General features: G+C 37.9%; 1 protein-coding gene across 1 annotated transcript in view; it reads right to left on the bottom strand.

Annotated features, from left to right (window-relative positions):
- The window catches only part of PDE10A (phosphodiesterase 10A), a 194,356-nt gene that overhangs the window by 112,487 nt on the left and 66,813 nt on the right, over positions 1-15,056 (bottom strand). Inside the window, exon 2 of the mRNA XM_005230878.4 lies at positions 2,099-2,227. Coding sequence (XP_005230935.3) covers positions 2,099-2,227 — 129 coding nt within the window. The remainder of the gene's footprint in view (positions 1-2,098; positions 2,228-15,056) is intronic.

The raw sequence follows: 15,056 nt of genomic DNA on the forward strand, positions 1-15,056 counted from the left end.
CCATCTCCTCCTCCTCATTTCTGACCACCACCATTACTCAGGCAGTAGGATTTGTACATACATAACACAAACTGAGTAAATCACCTAGCAAGTTTCTTTCTTAAAAATGCTGCATTCTGACAAATTAAGATGTTTTGTTATCAGATATATTTTATATAGCTATAGCCTTTATCTTTCTAGAAGAAAGTCATAGATAAGGCTAATCAGTATCTGTTTCATTCTATAAACAACATGCATTCAAATTTTTCTTTTTTACTGGACTAGTGTAGTTTTAGATCTGGTTCTGCTCATTTTCATCTAAAAATCCAACACTAAGAAAGCCACATCTTTAACTGCCTTTAATGTAACAAATAAGGCTACCTTAAAGATCACCGTCTGCAAAAGGGAAGACAGAAAGACCTGCTTGACGATAACAGATATAAGGCTGAATGATAATGATAGCGCAACTATTGTTTGACACTTAATTCCACAGCTTGGGTAGTGTTAGCCACAAAACAGAAGCTTTAAAGTTTAAGAACACAACAGACTAATCACACTGTTGCAGTTACATTAAAACTTCATGAAAACAATGGTTAGAAGTTACTTTGGTTTTGTAGTTAGCTCAAAAAACTTTATAAGCACTTTCACAAAAATGTATTTTCAGGTCACACACACAAAAAAAAAAACCCAAAAACCTGAAAATGTGAGCAACTGGTAATAAATTCTATTTAGCAATACAAAATTCTTGAAGCTGAAATGTTATCCAAAGCACTTTTATTATCAAGTGTTCAGTTTTAGTATTGAGATCCTTGACCCAGACTATAAATTGTATTTCAGACAAGCAATAATTTCTTATAGTGATTTCAAGCATCTTAGAGAAAATCATCATTTTCACAGGACCAAGGCTCTTTAAAATAAGTAGTATTTGTTTCTTTCTCTTCTGTCTGCAAAAAGCATTGCCATGACTTATTCACTCGATTCATAAGAGTGTTTTTCTAATTGCAATTGTGGCTTATAACTATTTATATATAACATCTACATATATCATATATATATATATATACACAGTATAACAAATTATGACATCCTGAGCAGTCTGTAAACCACAAAGTAGCAAACAGGTGGTCTACTGCTACATACTTTCACACTTCCATTATATAACCTCTTTGCACCAACAAAAAAGTACTATCACCTTAGTGTTAGACATATAGCCATCACCACCATAAATCTGTCTCAATATAGCCCTTTCTGTCACTTGCTCACCATTTTCTTTTTTCTATAATTATCCAGAAAACACTCAGTTATCTTCTAGAAAGTAGCATCAAACCCTCCATTTAAAATGGGAATTAACATCAGAACTTAAACACCAAGCACCTTAGAAGTCAGGCACAGAGCAATGCGCACACACAGTAAAACCAGTGTTTCTTTCCTCACGTTCTTGGTAATCTCTTTGGCATTTTACCTGGTACATTCCAAGTAACTTTTAGAATTGCATGAATCTTACATTTGCACACAATCTCACAAAATTTAAGATCATTACAAAATTTACAACCACTGTTAACCCAGGCTGACTCATAAGGAACAGTTCTGGGTCTCGTAAGTGAGGGATTATACCTAACTCAACCCATCAGAAATGCCTCCAGAATTCAACATGCTGCTTTAAAACCTCTGTGTTCATATGTAAAATTGACTTAATACATGTTGCAAGTAGGAACTTTTGAGATGATGATCCAGTATTTTACTGAGGCTTACATCCCGCACGTACAGAATAATTTTAATCCAAGACTCAACAATTTTAGATCCAAGAAGACCAAAGTATGTTCTCCAAACATACACTGATGTAAGATATTATGGGGTGGTAGAATAGCATTCGCAACTCAAAATGGGTAAACTGCACCTCCAAAATTAATACCAGTATTTTCAAAAATAGGAATACGAAAAGGCTCAAAAAACTTTTTAGTTTTTTTAAATTGTTAACCTCTTTTGCCTTCGAAAAAATGGTGGAACCTAGACATAAAATTATAACAGGTTTTACCAAAACTAGGTTTCCTTTTTAAATCCAAAAATAAGAATTGAGTTGTTCAAATCTAAATATAAATCACAAATAGGAAGGACTTACCTTCTTGTCTATTATTTTTCCTCTTTAACCATTTTTCCACAGTTTCCGCACTTACACTTTCTGACACAAACTCATCCAGTACCTGGGGGTGAAGAGAAAGATAGGCCTTCACTTTTTCATCTGTTAAACCTGAAAGAGAGAATATTAATTGATTACATTATTGGCATGAAATTCCTCATATGCAACAATACCTAGATGCCAGTGACAATCAGTACTCTTGTTTTTTTAACACACTGATTGAACGCAGGCTATTTAAATTGCCTCCTCCCAGACAGAACAATATCCAGTCAAAAAATAAGCTGTCATAGAAAAGAGTAGAAGCAAAGCTTATCCATACAAGGTACCTTGTACAAAAAGTTCCCTACAGGAGTACACATAAACACTAACTGGGAGAAATGGCCAGGAAGGAATTTATTAGTATGAGTCTAAAATTACTTATTTCCATGATATGCAAGATGATACACTGAATAAGAAAGTGGGTGGGAAGGAGATAGTAGAAAGTAAAAGAAAGTGAACTGGTATTTCTTGTAGACCATCAAATTCAGTATTCTTACTCCATGTGGCAGCAAAACAACAATAACTATTATGCAACAAAAAAATCAAGCACAATTTTTAAATACTGCAGTTACTTAAGTAACTTCAGAAATATAAACCGCTTTCACGTGCACGTTTATATACTCCAGTACACATTTTGGACAAAAAAGCACAACTCAGAACCTCAGATCCCTGACAATCATAAACAAATTCCCAAATTCATAACATTACAAGGACAAGAGGAAATGGCCTCAAGTTGTGCCAAGGTGTTTAGATTCAATATTAGGAAAAATTTCTCCGCTGAAAGGGTGGTCACGCATTGCAACAGGCTGCCCAGGGAAGTGGTGGAATCACCATCCCTGGAGGCATTTAAAAAAATTGTAGATGTGGTGCTTAGAGACATGGTTTAGTGATGGGCTTGGCAGTCCCAGGTTAATGGTTGGACTTGTTGATCTCAAAGGTCTTTTCCAACCTGAATGGTTCTATGATCATACTCTTCATAAATCCCCCCAGCAAAACCACTGGCCACAGGGAGGTGAACCCAAGGGTGCTGAGGGTTTCTGAGGGAGGGCAGGAAGGACGCACACCTGTCCCGAGGGACTAAGTTCCAGGTTGCCACAAAGGGAGCGGGCACCCCAAGTAGAAAAGCCTCAGTGACATTTGAGGGGGTAAGTAACAATCACTGTAATGACTCTAAAAACGCCTTTTCCTCTTGTGTTATATGTATATAAGCGTAATTATAAATCCTCCACAGAAAACAGCCTAGGTTCAGCAGAAGCGAAACTCCCCTCCGAAAAATGCTGGCCTCTTTTGGAGAGTATTAATGCTATAAAATAAGATCAATTTTCTTATTTTATTCTTCACACAGTAACAGAACATGCTGAAAACAGCTACAGTGTAATTCAAATGCTAGTCAATGACTGTAACCTTTAAGATATCTTACCAATGTTACTATGAAAGCCTTCAGGAAACAATACCAGAACAGAAACCAACAACTCCCGCCTGCTGATTCCAGCCACACATGCCACTCTCCCCACACCAACTGCACCACATCATTCCCACATCAGCCCCCATGAGCCCAAACCTGGTTTAAAACACCCTTTCTCTTAATCCACACAGGTGGCTGTTCCTGGTAGGTATCATAGACTCAGATAACAATATTCCCACTTAGGCAAGACTCTCCAGATCTGTATCACTTGAATTAAGAAAGCTAAGTGAGCGTCCCGTTTTTCATTAGTAAAGAAGAAAAGGCTCTTCCTAAGTCAGTAAGATCAGGAGATGACCAGCAAGTGGGAGGAAAACAAACAAACAAAATCCCACAACTTTGACTGCTTAACCTGATGTGATAGTTTGTAAATTGACATCACAATTCATCTATAAAGAAGTACATGCCACATGAATGAAAAGATTTTTCAGCCAATCAGACCAACTAATCTAAGTCTGCCATTTGCTCAACTACGAAAAACATGATACCTTGAAAGTTTAAGTCTTTCTAATTTCATAGTAATAGAATTTGAAAAGAAAACATGTTTGGAGAATCATTAATAAAGAATATAGCATTTCAAAGATTTACCAGAGTTAACCATCATTAAGTCATCAAAATGTATCTGCCTTTAAGTTCTGGATGAAAAACGATCAATACAGGTTTGTCACAAAACGCTTGCTGCTTCCCAGTTGTCTTTAGACCGGAAGCAAACACTTTTTGCTTCTGGTAAGAAACAAGGAAATGAAAAGTTTGTAAAATTAGCAACTGAAATTGTACAAGGGATGATTTGTGTTTTCAGTGAAAATAACCTTAACTTTCTTATGCATGCATTCTGTGTACCTTGATTTCAAAGATATACTTCCTTGATTCAAATCTTTATGGGTTGTGGGTTTTGTAACATACACATCAAAAATCAATAAAATGTCAATTTGAAATAAGATTTTCATCTACATGTCCCAAGTTTAATTTCCATTCCAGATATTCTGCACCTGAGGGTGAAAATTCTGGTTTAACCTTATACAGAGAAGTGATTCATGCAGCTGATATAAGAAATCCTACAACGGCCTTTAAATTACCCTCCTTTATTTCACTGAAGGCATCTGTGCAGATGTGTTTTTTCAATGTCAGATTTGTAGATGGGAGCAGGCAGAACAGGATTTGCAACTGCATTTGCAGAGTAAAAAAGGAGTAACTTGAACTTATTTTCTACACAGACTAAAGCAGAGTTATCTGTCCTCCTGTTAAGCTACTGGGTTGAAAAATCCCTGCTACAACCACACACACAAAATCCACAACCGAAACCAGCAAGAGCAAGAACACATTGTAACTTCACAAAATGTAACGTTAATAGAAAGTAGCCTTTCAGAAGAAGCTTAAACTTTGTGTTGTTTATGTACCTCAAGGCAAAGGAGTGTTCTAAAGAAGCTTGAACGTAAGAGTGTTTTACAGCTGTGGATAAACAACTATTTTATGTCATATATAAAGCCTTCTACATTGTAAAATGCATGTAAGAATAAGAATTTTACATAAGAATATGCATAGGTTCAATGATGGACACACTTGCTTTCTTGAACACTCACATGTTCCTGAAAACTCGTACATATATTTTTGCTAAATATTATCAACCTCTACATTGATCTGTTGTAATCTTTTAATTCTGAAATACAAAAAAAAAAAAATAAAAATTGAGAATTCAGAGGCAATGATTAATAACATTTGAATAAACCAAACTATAACACCCCCAAACTCAGGAACCAAAGGTTTATCAAGCCAATCAAGTATCATTTACGAATTCAAAACAAACAAACAAAGCACAAGCCAATGCTGGTTATTAACTTTTCTGTTACTAATGTACTGGTCTGAAGTATTTGGGGCAGTAAACTTTTCTACATGCATCCACATTAGAAATATTTCTCCACTACTCCTTTCTTCTCCCCTTACTACTATTGGGCTCACAGACTAGTAGAAAGAATAGTCTATGTTTACTATTTCCACAGCACACTCTACACAACAGGGAGCTTCCCATCACCTCCAGTGATGCCAAGACTGCTCTTATTCTTGCCCATCAGTTCTTGTATGGAGCATAAAGTACATACATCAACAGTGTCTAACAAAGGAAAAGGCAGTAGTGCACACATCCATAATTATGTTGGTTTATACACTTTCTTGCAATCAGCCCAAACAAAAGCTCCCCTCACTTATTTTCACGCATATCCAGATGGCATTGACTCTTGTATCTGGAACCTGTCTGTCCTCTGACAGAGCTATAACAGTTATCAAGATGGACCATCACTCAGGAGGGCTGAACTCTGGCCAACAGCCTAGCACGCAGCAGGCCAGAAAGCACAGAAAGACTGGAACGACCCAAATTCCTCTGGGAATTAAAGGAGGAACCTGGCATTTGGGTTGAGTGTCCATTCATTCCATTTACGAATTGGAGTTTGCCTTCCTGATTCATGCATGTATCCTGTTTACTTAAAAACACACACACCAAACCACCTTTGCCCCTTGTATTCTTATTTTAAAATCATAAACCCACATTTCAGTGCTGATTTCTTTCTGGCACAACTTACTATTGCCATATTTTATGCACCCATTAGCTATCTGTCCTGGATTTGTGATTAGATAATGAAAATGATAATAAAAATACCATGCAAAACGACACACGTGTACCAGATAAGCTTTTGCTTTTTTTTTCATTTCCCTCTGAACAAATCGTAGGCAAAGCAGCAGCTCAGGCTGCCTGCCGCGTGTGCAAGCTCAGCAGCTCCTCGCTTCCTGACCAACACTCCCATTTAGGTTCTCTGTGTAGATCTCATTCTCTTTGGCCATGCTATCTGCTGTTAAAAGTTCATTCATACACGTGGAAAACATTAATCAAGGTTCGTGTGTTTCATTGTTTTCCATTTCTTGGCTACCCCTGTCTGAAAAGTAAGTAGAATATACCTTGTCAATAAATGCTGGGTCTTACACAAGTGTTTCACCTTATTGTGGGTTTTGTCTGTCTCATTTATTAGAGGGTAGGAAAACAGAAAACTGGCAAAGCTTGATACAAAGCAGAGGGCTGAAGACAGCCTGTCCCTCCAACACCATCCAAGAGGCAACTCCTTAATCAGTGAAAGGCCTTTTCACTGCCAGAGGGAATGATCTTTCTGGCAGGACATTCGCTCTGAGATGTTAGAAGTGGGAATGGTGAATCAAATGATAGAAAAGACATAATTGTATTCATTTACAGTATTTCTATGAACTGACGTATCGGTGCACTCTACCAAATAAACAATAGTCCTGTTTCTCCACTTTGCATATGCCTGAGGCTCAAGCTGTTCATTTAATTTGGCCTAGCTCATGTCAGTCTATCAAAATTTTGGTTTTGTGGTTGGGGGTTGGGTTTTATGGTGGTGGTGGTGGTGGATGTGGGGTTTTTTTGAACAACTCCTTGTCTTTCAATAGAGAGTGTATAAGAGTGTTGTGGCATTGGGGTTTTTTTCCTTACACAAACTACAAGATGTAGTTTCTTTTTCACTGAAATTGATAGCAGGAATACGTACAGTAGAAGACAGAATTATGGGTGCACTTCTTCCCCTTCCTATTTTAGTAAACTAGCTATGGAAAATATAAATGTTACCACCAAATATCACAGTTCAGTAATTTCAGCATAAACTAGAAAGCCAAATGTTTGCAATAGTCTGATTCAACAAACAACTATCTCTTCAGGGTCCTATGATTAATACTTAAAAAACACGTTTCATTTCACTAAAGGAAAAGAATAAAGAAACATTTACCTAAAGATAATTTAGCAAGTTTAGTAGAGCAGTTTAAAAAGGAATAGTTATTCATGTAGATCATGAACAACCACAACTGTCTTTTCTTTTTATTTATTTGAACAGTGTACCAGGACTAGATCATTCAGGCTTCAAAAGCATAACCAGGACTCTGACTGGTTTTGTTAGTACTTACACTAAAAGCCAAACAAAAGCACAAACACCAACACCACCATCTTCCAAAATACCTATATTTCTGTGTCTCATAAAAAGCCAGTGAGAGGACTGCAGGCTGCTTGATTTAGTGATTGCCTGGCCTGCTCAAGCATGAATTCCCCTTGTCACCTACCGGTAAGGCTTTCAGTTCAAAAACTCCAGCATTTCTTAGTGATAACATCAGGTAGAATGCTAAAAGAGATCAACTGAATTCACAGAGCAATCTCCCACTGTCCAGTGTAAGTCAACCAACAGCTTCATAAGTAAAAAAGAAAACATGTGGCACTAAAAAAAAACCCCAAAACCCCCAAAATATCCTAATTAAAATGAGAGAGAAAAAAAGGAACTTTTGCTGCAGCTGGGCGTACTACACAAGCAGATCATTTTACAGGTACCGGCACAAATAGTTTTCAAGAACCCTCAAGTGAGCAAACACGGTTTCCAAATGAAATGTGTATTTGAATGACACAAAAAGAATAAAGCATAACAGTGGACAGAGCTTAGGGAATAGGAAGATTCAAGTAATAAACACGTTCATAGTCACCCTGTTGATTACCGCAATCCTCACAATATCTAGGTTAGGGTTTAAGAGAGACAGAAACTGTAAACACTGTCACAGTCTTATATGCTGCTGTCCACTTAAAATGCCAGCAAAATACTCTTTGGAAAATAACCGATTATCAACAGTTGTTTGGGGTTTTTTTAAATAAAACAAATGTATAAAACACTATTACTTCTGTCTTAAGGGAGAAACTGGTTTTTGAGCAGATGTGACAAAGCATACCAAACTCAGCACCCTAGAGACCCATGTTACTGGTTCCAATTGTAATGGCACTGCAAGGCAACACGGTCAGCTTGTCCACCAGTCAAGGGAACGTGTTCATTGCTGTTCAGGCTGTTCACTGACCTGAAACCAAATGGCTTCTGACTTCCTCCATCCTTGCTATTAAGTTCTCTTGACTCCCAACAATCAAGACGAGGGAAAACTGGAAGGGGATTACCTGCTGATTGCCTGCTGAGAGCCATCCCTGGACTGACCCTACTCCAGAGCAACACCCGGTACCTGTCTGGACGTCAGTAGATGGCTTTGATCAACGCACTGCCAAGAACCACTCTTAACAATGTAACAGCATAGACAAAAAAAAAATAAAAATCTAGTACATAGCAATGCTCCTTCACACTTTTTGTTTACTAGCCCACATAGAGCATAGCTAGATTCAAAAATAAACTAAGAAACAAGACGTCCTTCATACATCAATTATCAGTAATTAGTCCTTGCCTTTGAGCCAGTCTCCAACTGCCTTCGTTTAAAAAAAATGAATAAAGCCAAAAATCACTTTAAAATCATATTTTTGCTTTCAGCTTTTTATGCTGCTTAAACTAAATTAAATATTTCTTAGATATTAGATAACCTGTGTAGTACTGAATCGATTAATGGCTCCACTCCCTCACTCTTAATCCATGTTGTACTGCACTCTCCTCTGAGAATAGCTTCACTGAGCTCAGAATAAAGCAGAACTGACTGTGAATGAGCTGAAAGAACTGAAGCCTAGAGCTATGTTTAAAAATCTGCTCCATTTAGCAACATGAGTCAGTCACATCATTAGGAATTCTTGCAATTTTTTCACTAGTGTTGTGATATTTGGTCTTTTTTCCTAAAACCACTAGCTTAATCAAATCTCATGATTAGGCAGAAATTTTAGTTTTCAACTAAAGTTTCTGGTTCCCAGGCTGGGGGGGCACATGGGGAGGCGGGGGAGAATGGATAAAAATTGATGAGCCAGCCTAATACTTATCAAGGCTCAGCATGTTACCCTAGAACCACTAAACTGAAACACTGCAGTCATTGCTTTCCTCAAAACCCTTGCAACAGTGTCTGATGCGTATGACATAACTTTTGCCCAGTTAGACAGGATCCAGTGCTTTGAAAACACGGTGTGAGGGTACACGTTGGTCAATACAAGAAATCAGATGGATTTTATGTAATGAGATTAATAATAATTATTAATGAAGGTGACATTAAATACCTATAAATGTTGTAAATGTTACATCTGTTAATATAAAAAAATAATAAATGAACAAAAAAACCCCACCCAAAACTGAAATAAAAAAAAAAACAAAACCACAAATTGCTTATTTTCTTTAATAAGCAACTCTTCCCTGAAATTAGAGGGGCCATGGAGTCACAGCAAACATGGGCACAGTCATAATTTCTCCAAGTAACAATATGCTGTACCACATAGGAAATCTGAAAGCCAAGGATGGAAGTGGGGGTGGGGGTTATCAAATCACAATGATAAATACTTTCGAGATAAGGTATTATCTGAAACAGAAAACCTTTGCCTCAAATAAAAGTTTTTTTTTTTTAAAAAAGTATAAAATTAAAATAAACTTTCTCATCTGGAATAACAAATTAAGAGAAATGTATAACAGTTCCTCAAAATCAGCACTTGAAAATAAATAGCATACTTGTACAAAAACAGAAGCCTATAAAGTATCTGAAAGTAACCCAGAAGAGCTAATTTGGGCACAACTTTGCCTGTGTTCTCCTTTATTTAAAGCTGTCTTGCCCCATCACTTTCTTACACAAAGATCGCTTCTCTGTATCTTTCCACAGAACCTTATAAATGATATTTGCAGTTATTCTCAAAAGCATTCAAGGCATGTGTGTACATTGCTTCATTTGGATTAAGCATTAATCCCATTAAATCAATCCCTTCTTTGTTCAAAGCATCAGGATTCAAAACCACAGGCACAGTCAGTTTTGGAATACCCTTTTCAAGTCAGACTTTTTATCTTAATCCATTTAAGTGTACAGGAATGTAATGCAACCAAGTGCCCAAACTCTGTGAGATCTGACATTACTGGTCTGGCAAAAAGTATAATCCCTAATGAGAGGCAATCAGAATGGTCAAACCTCTTTTTGATTTCTCTCTTCTTGAAAAATAAATTCACAAACTCATCCATGAGCAGCTCCATTCACATTTTTTGCCCCTCCTCCTCCAACTGCCGCCTGCATTGCTAAAACAAAATCAATACGCAGCACCAGCGTTCACAGTATTTGCAGTGAAACACAGTAACATGGTACAGAAAAAAAACACTACACTGTTGATCTGGGTATTTTAAAAGGGTATATATTTGTTTCACATATAATAAATTTTATCATTAAACATTTCAAATCTTCACAGAGACAACTGTTTATGGAAGCCTCCAGCCACTGCATAAAACTTTTAGATCACAGTTTCACCCACAACCAAGCACCCTCACTTGTGCAGCAGCTACAGCAGCCAGCAGTAGGCAATGCAATGTTTCAGCCAGGACACTGGCAGCCCTGCCGAAGTTTTAGAAAGAAGAAAGAAAGACCGGCTTGGCCAAATGGAGCTGGAATGCATTCATACAGAAAAAACACCAATAACCACCTCATCCTGTATCCTGTAATTCAAATCCCTTATTCCTGATGAAAAAGCCATGGATGTATCTTTGCACCTGAACATTCCACATCCTGAGCAAGGCATGGACAAGCCATAAGCACCTTTAGTTTCCACCAACTTCCACAGTGGTTTTCCTCATACTACCAGCACCTTGCAAGCTCGAGCCCTAGACATCTACAGGTACTCAGCTGTACTTGTCTCCCAAAATCTAGCACTCAGGAACTTCACCGTGCTGGCAGCTCAGAGCACTGCTTCAGTATTAAGTTAAAAAGCAAGAACCTATGTGAACATCAATGAAATCAGTTTTCATTATCTAGAGTTATAAGGCGTATCATCTTTCCATAGGATCTATACGTATGCTTAATGAGGTGAACGTGTTCCTAACCTGAATAATGATTTTTCACAGGGTATCAAAACATGCTTCAAATTGTCTGGATGGCATAACCCTGCACAGCATGTATAGTGTGGCACTGAAATACCATCCATTATTTGATGTATAGGGCTTTTGAAAAGTCTGACTGTTAATGTCCTGGTTTGAGAGTAGCTTCTCTCCAATTCTAATTAGCACATTGCAGTAACTTTGAGGGGTCAGTAACAAGCTTTATTCTCCTTCCAGGTGCATGATGGGACCAAATTTGGGAGTTTAATTAACACTGCAAAAAGCTAACAAAAGGAATACAGATATGCTTTAGGACTTGCAAATTGTAATCAAATAAATTTCAAGTCTTTGCTTGAGGAGAAAGCTATGTATCATATTAAGGTTACCAATTAAAATAATTATAACATACTTAAAAATAATTCACATTGAAGTAAGTGAAAATGTATTTGTAAACACATAAAGAACATCTCAATATGACTTATAATTATTTGCTCTTTTTTATTCTTTTGTGCAACACACACAGCCAGGGTACCTTGTCTCCTGCCCAAAACATACCCGACCATAATAGTCAGCTTAATGGTGACAAGTACTAAAATACAGTTCATTCATAGCACATTATGAAAAATGTCAAGTCACCCAGGACTTGCACATACTTAATCTCTGGAAAGATCCAAAGCAACTGTGAATTAAACATCTTAAAGACTAACGATTAAGCAAGGTAAGAATGCCTTAACTCTTCCATTGAGTACAGGTGTTGGAACCAAGTTCTTGATTTATGACTTCTCCAGTAATACCTTCTGCGTGATGTAATGTCTTCCTCCCACCTGACACCTGATCCTGGAGTAGCTCCCTTTTTGAGTAAACTCTGCTGGCTCAAGAGTAGTCAAGAGTGTCTTTATTGCCTAAGTTTTACTGCTGATTTTTCTTCAGATGAACTCCCATGAATAAAGTTCCGTAAATCCTTTATAACATATTAACAATGTAAACATGCAGTGCTGTTCACTAAAATGGTATTTAATTTATTCCACAAACAAGAAGTGTTGTGTTGTTTTTTAAAACAACAACAAAAAAAAAAAAGCTTCCAAATGTCTCAAAAAACCCAGTTTTTGTGACAAAGATTCTGGCTTCATTGTGGTACCACACAGCCTTCCCTCAACCCCACTGAAAGTGCTAAAGCAGATGTTTTAGCAATAAAGTTGAAATTCAAAAAGTTGGTATTACATAATGAATCCTGGAAATGGCTTTTTTTACCTTACCTTTGGTATTACTATAAAATTTAGATACAAGATGCCTCCTTATTCAAAACTGAACTTTGACAATATAAAGAAATATAAAGACAATAAAGAAAAACCCTATATAATTCTTTTGTGGGGAAAAGAAAGCCTACCTTCAGACTAATTAAGCACTGAAAGTAAAGCACTGAATCCATCAAACTGTCACAAAAAAGTGGTAAGAAACTCCAATTTATTTAAAACACAATAAAGGGAGACATTATTTTCTTTTTCTGCCACATCTTTTTTTCAGCTATATAAAAGAACAGAAGGAAAGATGATTTTTCAGAGATGCTGTCTCTGCTCAATCTTATGGTGGTGGATGTAACGATATCTCTGTGTCAGTAAAACATGACCTAGGAAAAGCAGTATAATTTGAGATATTTAAATGAACATGCCACTGAAGTCATAATTAAATACTGTGTTACATATGCTTATACATTACAGACAAGGCCACATTGTGCAACCCTTACTTGCACCAGTGAACACTTATAGGAGTAGTCCTATTGACGTCAATGAGACTACTTATGTGGGTAAGAGCTCACTAACATGTGAAGAGTTGTGCAACAAAGCCCCAAAACATGTTTCATTCCGCACATTGTTTCAAGCTTTGTTCCTCAACCACAAGTTTTTCCTTAATAGTGTTAATAATATTATTTCATTAATGTTACCATTCCAAAAAATATGAAAGATCATACGACTTGTTCAGTGGTATTCGACATGGCCCAGTATTTTGGCTAAATACCAGACCAGAGGTACACAAGAATGGCAGCTTCACAGAGGCTGGCAGGCACCCCTAGACATCGCCTAATCCACCGCCGGCTCAAGCGGGGTCAGCTATAGCAGGTTACTCAGGGTCCTGTCCCCAGTGGCTTCTGAGTATCTCCAAGGATGGAGACCCCACACTACCTCAGAGCAGCCTGTGCCAGTGCTCAGTCACCCCGCAGTGGGTTCAGGTGGAAACGGCCATGTTTCAGTTAGTGCCCATGGCCTTTTGCCCTGTCGCTGGACACTGCCAAGAGCCTGCCTCTGTTTTAGTTTCCCCTCCATAAGGTACTTATACACACAGGTAAGATCCCCCACTGCATCATCTTTTCTCCAGGCTAAACAGTCCCAGTCATCTTTATGTCCCTTCACCAGACCCTCATGCCACTATGTCCATGTCTCCCTTGTACTGGGGACCACCATCCATTTTGGCATGGATGCAGCATGCCAGATGTGTCTCACCATAGCCGGGTAGAGGGACAGGATCATGTCTCCAGACCTGCTGGCAATGATCTTCCTAATGTATCCCAGGATGCTGCTGGCCACCTTTGCTGTGAGGGCACACTGCTTGTGCAGGTTCAATAGGAAGGAATTACCGGACAAACACTATAGGGCTTCCTACTTCCTAGCAGGTGAAATAAATGGAAATACCTTCTACTGACTTGGATGTTGGCACAACGGAATAAAAAACAACATATGGGGTTGGCTGCTTTTCCACAAATTTTCACTGGTGTGGCAACCCTCTACTCATGCAATCTCATCTGGGAAAACATCTTCCATTGATACTATTTTAGACAAGAATTCAAATAATCTGTTTGTTACTATTTTAATATTTTCTCATTGGCAGCCACAGTAAAAGAAAGACACAGTGTTTCAGTTGGGCCCCTAGTTTTTATTGTAAAGCTTAAGTAAATGCCATAGAATTCAAGGCTAGTTTCAAAAATTAAAAATGAGCAGCTGCATCTTTTCTTTGTCCTCCTCCCCCTCATCATCTCCCCACCCTCCTTTGTTTGTTTTGGAGACAGTGTAGCTCACTAACACGTGTCCATCCTCAAAAAGCATCCTTAAAAGAGAAGGCGGGGGGGGGGGGGGGGGGGGGGGAGGGATGATGGGGGAGGGGCGGCGGGGGAGAAAGTTGGAAAAAGCAGAAGTGAAAAGGAAAATGGGAGAGATGGAAACTGAGAACTTGTATTTGTATAGGACTCAGGAAACACCTTAAAAAAATAATTCAGTCTACATTACTGCATTCACAGCATGCAAGTGCTGCATCGTGCCTTTGCTATAATGGTTTATATAAACTTTTCACAGACAAGGAGGATAAAGTAGTCATTGAGAAAAAAATTCTGGTACAATCACTTCATCTTTCAATGTAATTCAGCTTTGTAATAACCTCATTTTATCTAAAGCCTACTTGAACTTGGCCATTGGCTACATTCAGAAAACACTTTTAAAACGATAAAGATGTCCATGTAAGACAGAGGCTCTAATACTGGAATTTAAGGCACATTTCCACAGGACTAGTCATAAATTTTCACTTTAGCGTGTTACAGTCCTGGAGGCTAAGATTCCAATTTCTGTCCAGCACACTGACAAACCAAAACAGTTCTCATGAGACT

This window comes from Falco peregrinus, chromosome 7, assembly GCF_023634155.1.
Source record: "Falco peregrinus isolate bFalPer1 chromosome 7, bFalPer1.pri, whole genome shotgun sequence".
NCBI lineage: Eukaryota > Metazoa > Chordata > Aves > Falconiformes > Falconidae > Falco > Falco peregrinus.